General features: G+C 38.6%; 1 protein-coding gene across 1 annotated transcript; it reads left to right on the top strand.

Annotated features, from left to right (window-relative positions):
• The first annotated feature begins 2957 nt into the window (after positions 1–2957).
• Positions 2958–5142, top strand: LOC126629935 (AAA-ATPase At2g46620-like). The gene has a single exon (XM_050300089.1). It carries the CDS (start codon positions 3280–3282, stop codon positions 4726–4728), a length of 1449 nt encoding a protein of 482 aa, XP_050156046.1. The 5' UTR covers positions 2958–3279; the 3' UTR covers positions 4729–5142.
• Positions 5143–5658: the final 516 nt, after the last annotated feature.

Here is a 5658-nt window from a genome sequence, read left to right as displayed (position 1 = left end):
ACATGAAACGATAACATAAGCCACCTTGGGTATTGTTACTGATGATTCTGAGAATACGCTGAGGTGGCGGTTGCTCATTCACAATTCACACACATAATAATTCAAATGATGCATCAAGATTCATCATGAAAATTAAGCTTACAATCCAAATAGAAGGTACGAACCAAAACAAATAGAAGTTAACAATCCAAATAGAAATTAAAGTTTCAAACCAAATGAAAATTGGAAGTAAATTTCACAAAGGAGAATTCATTGATCAGTTATTCAAGCTTGAGATGTCAAAGCTTTTGGAGGAGGCATTGAACTTGTAGAAAATTGAGTTTGTGTCAAACCTACATTACAAACAAAGAAAACATATTAATTAGTAGCAAGAAGAATTAAAATTGAAAACCATTTAATAACAAATTTACTGAAAAAATTAAAGCATATCTTTCTTGTTTTCTCTTCTACCATTTCCTTGTAAAATTGAAGCATATCTTCCGTTGGTTCCTTGTAGAAGTTTACTTCATCTACCCTAAGCCAATCACTAGTACGCACTAGTGCCTCCATTATTTTAGGAGTCAAGGATACCTTAAAGGGTCCACAACCCTCCTCCCTAGGCTAAATGCATTTTCAATAGCAACAATAGAAGTGGGGGTTACAAAGATATTTTGGCTATTTATGAAAGAATTAGGAACTCTTTTGTGTTTGATTTCCACAATTTCAAGAGATCAAAGTCACCAACAACAATGCTAATATAAGTAGGGTTTTATTTTCAAATTATTGGAATATTATAAATGTGTTATATAATTATCTATTATATAATTTATAAATGATATATTATATTGTATTTTCGGTATGGTATGGTAATACCGTGGTAATGGTATCCATTACCAATACCGTACCATGAAATTTCGGTACGGTACAATACCGTACTATTACCGAATGGTACAAAAAATTTGGCACAAAATCGGTATGGCATGGTTGGCACGGTAATTTGGCAAAAAAATCCACCCCTACCTTGGGGTGCTTGCTTTTGGTGAGCATGGCCTCCTTTATTTGCCTGATTATCTTGCCAGTGATGTTCGTACAGGGTAAACCATCCAAGGCAGTTGTTGATTTGTTGGCTATATTTGGGGCTGGAGCAATGTTAGGGGTCTGCGACTGACTGAGAGTGGAGAGAGAGGAGAGAGAATTTTTTGGAAAAGCCCAAAGAGTGAGGTTTTTGGGTTCTTGCCGATTCACGGTGGATGAGATGAAAAAAATGAAAGAGAACCGACATAGCTTTTCATGTCGATTCCCACAGATGGCACCAAATGTTGATGTACAAAACCGGAGGGGTCTTGGAACAACGTAAATCCGACCATGAATCTACAAGAAAGTAAATAACACAGGATGTATCGTGGTTCACCCCAATGTTTGGGTTACGTCCACACTGATATTGTATTTCTCTGAGATGTTGAAGAGGATAGAGAGAGATTCTCTATGAGGATGAGAGCTCTGAGTGGGTGAGGGTATGGCCTAAGAATTGGCCTTTGAGGGTAAGAGTGAAGCCCTCCTCAATTGTGAGGGTGAAGGGTCATTTTATAGAATAAGGGCTCCTCACTTATTACATATTTGCCCATTTCTTTATTACCTAATTACATTTGAGTCTCCTGAGTATTTATACGAGATCTAAATACAGATGCTCTAAGTATGGTATAAACACTTTTGATTACTTAGTAAACGTTATGTTTGTAGCTCTTTTACTTATTACTAATGACATTTTTAAACTTGTAATCAGTGAATGCTAAATTTTGTTTTGATTTAAGTAATTGATTTCTAGTATCAATATATTGTCCTACATTTTTTAAGACTATCTTAAGGTGGGCGCTTTTATAAATTTCACACAGAGCTCATAAAATCTCAAAGATGGCCCTGGACTAAGTATCAGTATCGCATGGGTTGTGGGTGCATGCATCTCATGGCTAGGGTTGTGAGTGCAAGTTGGAATGGAGTTTTCCAATCTCTCCATGATAATTTTTTTTTATCCAAACCTAAAAAATTTAATCCCGAATATTGAAAATATATTCCGACTTATTTTGATTTTTATAGTCATTTGTTGGTTGAAAACTTTGGTAATAGCAATAATGTCTCCTTTTCAACTCAAGATGAGTAGATACGCTAGAGAAAAAAGAAAAGAAGTGAGAAAGAGATATCCGACAATATACACATCAAAATTAAAAATAAAAACTAATTATTCCAATCAATTTTGTTTAGAAGGTGAGAAAACTCATTGTATTATCATTAACCCTTTTTCTTTTGGAGTGATTAGCATCTCAAATCAAATTTTAATAGCCAATCGTGTACGAACCAACAATAATTACAATTCGAATTCGATTAAGATATTGTTTTAGTACATAGTCTGAGTTGGAAATTTAATAAATTTGTGGATTGATAAAAGTTATTCCCTATATCTAGAGAGATTATGGTTTCTATATTGGTACTAAATACGTGGTAGAGATTAGAGAAATCCATACCCACACATGTAAAAATGAAAATTTTAAATTAAATTTGTATTTGCCGATCTTTGTATTGTGAGCTTGAAACTAAGTAGAAGATTAAAATAATTAGTTGTATGAAAAATTAAGAGAAAAACATGAGAGATTCATTATCACTTCAAGCACGTCCTGATCCTAAGGTTAGTAGCAAACCATATTGTTATCTCAGATTAAAAAAAATAAAAATAAAAACTTGTACTTAAAAAAAGTAAGTAAACAAAAAAGTCGCGTTTAGCTAATAAAGAAAGATTAAAGTTGAAGATTTTTTTTTTGAACAATTTTCATGGAGATTAAGAAGGTTAAAATTAAAATCTCATTATTCCATCTATTTATTAATTAATTTTAATGAAAGTACTTATTTATTTAATTATTTATAATACTCGATTCCAAACATAACACAGTTTCGGCCTTAACTTCGCTTAATCTGCTCGACTCTTCGCCATTGACCCATCGAGTAGCCGTCTCCTAATTAAAAACTCCCTTCAAAACTCAATACCCTCTTCCCTCTGATTTCTCCCCTTCCCCGTACCTATAAATCAATTTCTCAATTTTTTCAAATTTCTCATCTTCTTCTTCTTCTCCAACACCCAACTCTCTGTAGTTGCAAACTCTCCACCTGATCCGCCATGATTTCCCTTTCGGAAAGAAGGAAGAGACCCATCAAAATCCCCTGCCCGCCTCAAAAATCCCATCTCTAATCACCAAATTCCACACCTTTTTGGGGAAAATTGAATTGGGTTTTCTCCCAATAATCCAAATTATGATTCTTTCCAATCCAATATTTCTTGTAATTGTAACAATCTGTATATTTGTAGCAATCCGTGTGGCGCTTTACAGAACTGGGCTGGTTTACATCGTGAAGAAATGGTGGCTGCGGTTCGAGGACTGCTTCCATGTCTACCAATCGTTCAAAGTCCCCAAATTCAACGAGAGCATGCAGGAGAATCAGCTCTACGGACGAGTCACCGACTATCTCAACTCGCTCACCTCCATTGAAGAATCGGACTTCACCAACCTCGTCACCGGGAAAAAACCCAATGAAATTGTGCTCCAGCTCGACCCCAATCAGACTATCGAGGACGATTTCCTCGGCGCCAAGGTCATATGGCAAACAGAAGGCAGCGGCGCCGGTGGGAGTAGGAACCTAGTGTTGAAGGTTCGGAAAGCTGATAAGCGGCGGATTCTGCGGCCCTATTTACAACACATCCACGTCGTCGCCGACGAGCTCGAGCAGAAGAAACGGGAGTTGAAGCTTTACATGAACGTCGACGCGCCCGACAGAGCGTGGAAGCCAGTCCCCTTCACTCACCCGTCGACCTTGGAGACCATATCAATGGAGTCCGACCTTAAATCGAAAGTCAAATCCGATTTGGAGTCGTTTCTCAAGGCTAAGCAGTACTATCACCGACTGGGTCGGGTCTGGAAACGGAGCTTTCTGCTATACGGGCCGTCGGGCACCGGAAAATCGAGCTTCGTCGCCGCCATGGCCAATTTTCTCGAGTACGACGTGTACGATCTGGATCTCTCGCGTGTCAAAGACGACTCGGAGCTGAAGATTCTGCTGTTGCAGACGACAACAAAATCGGTCATTGTGATCGAGGACTTGGACCGATATTTAGCCGAGAAACCCGCGGGTCTGAGCTTTTCGGGTATATCGAATTTCATGGACGGGCTGTTGAATTCATGCTGCGCCGAGGAGAGAGTCATGGTGTTCACGATGAATTCAAAAGACCACGTTGACCCGTCCTTTCTTCGACCGGGTCGGATCGACGTCCACATCCACTTTCCACTCTGCGATTTCGGAGCATTCAAAAATCTGGCGACGAGTTATCTCGGGGTGAAGGAGCACAAGCTCTTCCCGCAGGTGGAGGAGATTTTCCTAAGCGGGTCGAGTTTGAGTCCGGCGGAGATCGGCGAGTTGATGATCGCGAACCGCAACTCGCCGAGTCGGGCGATTAAGTCGGTCATCACGGCTTTGCAGACGGACGGCGATGGGAGGGGCGCGGGAGTGTTCGGAAGGCGGGTTGGGTTTGATACCGGGTCGAGAAAGTCCGAATCGGGTGAACCCGGCGGGGCGATTTGCGGGGAAGGTGGTGTTCCTGCGGTTAGGGATATTAGGAAGTTGTATGGGTTCTTGAGGATGAAAAGCAGCAGGAGCCCCTCTCATTCTCAGTCGTTCGATGCGGATTCGGCGCACAGGGAAGGTTGATCGGAGGGTCTGAAATTTAAAATGTTTGGGGGCATTACGTGTCGAAATGTGATTGGGGGTTATAGGGAAGAAATGCAGAAGTATAGAGCATATAATTGAACAGAGAAACCAATTTGTTTTGATAATTTGGATAATTGTTAGTTGGGATTTGGGTGCTTTGTGGATGGATTAATTGATGATTCTATCTTTCTTCTGCTCTTCTTCAATTTTGTGTGGTTTTCAATTAAATTATTAATCAATGTTAATAGGTTAAATAGTTTTAGGGTTTGTTCTTTTTTTTGGGTTGTAAAATTGTGTATCTCTTGTACAAAATTATGTATATTTCCTTTTTTTTTTGTTCGATACAAGCGATGTCGAGTAGAGATACATGACCCTGAATGCATGGATAAATGATACGCTTAATTATTTGAGCTATGTGGTTTTTGTAGCAAGTAATGTATCAAAACACAAATGTTGCCATACTATCATTCACCAACCAAGATGTAAAAACAAGTAATTAAATTAAGCCTTCATCCTAAGTACACTCAGCCCGAAAAATCAGTAATCAAATTAGTCCAATACCAAGATTAAGTAATTAAATTAATCTGTTAGGAAGGTGCCCTTTGCCACAGTGGTGGAAATGTGTTAGGCCCTTGCATGACAGCATGGATTTAAACTTTGTCGGTGGCTAATCTAACATCTAATCAAACAAAACCTAATCAACAATCAATTTCTCATGTTCCGATTACACATTAATAAACGCGACATTAACACTTAACAAAGTCAACCGCTTGAAGTGGTATTTGTTTGGTTCCTACGCTAAATCTTTATATTACAAATAGTAACACTAGAATCTTATTCTGCAAATAGAAAAGAAATAAAAGATTCACAGAAAAAAAATGTATGAAAGTGACGAACACATAAACCTCAATCCCTGTCTATGTGATGTTT

The sequence above is a fragment of the Malus sylvestris genome, chromosome 7 (assembly GCF_916048215.2).
Source record: "Malus sylvestris chromosome 7, drMalSylv7.2, whole genome shotgun sequence".
NCBI classification, from domain to species: Eukaryota; Viridiplantae; Streptophyta; class Magnoliopsida; order Rosales; family Rosaceae; genus Malus; species Malus sylvestris.
This window is presented reverse-complemented; position numbering and strand designations above follow the sequence as displayed.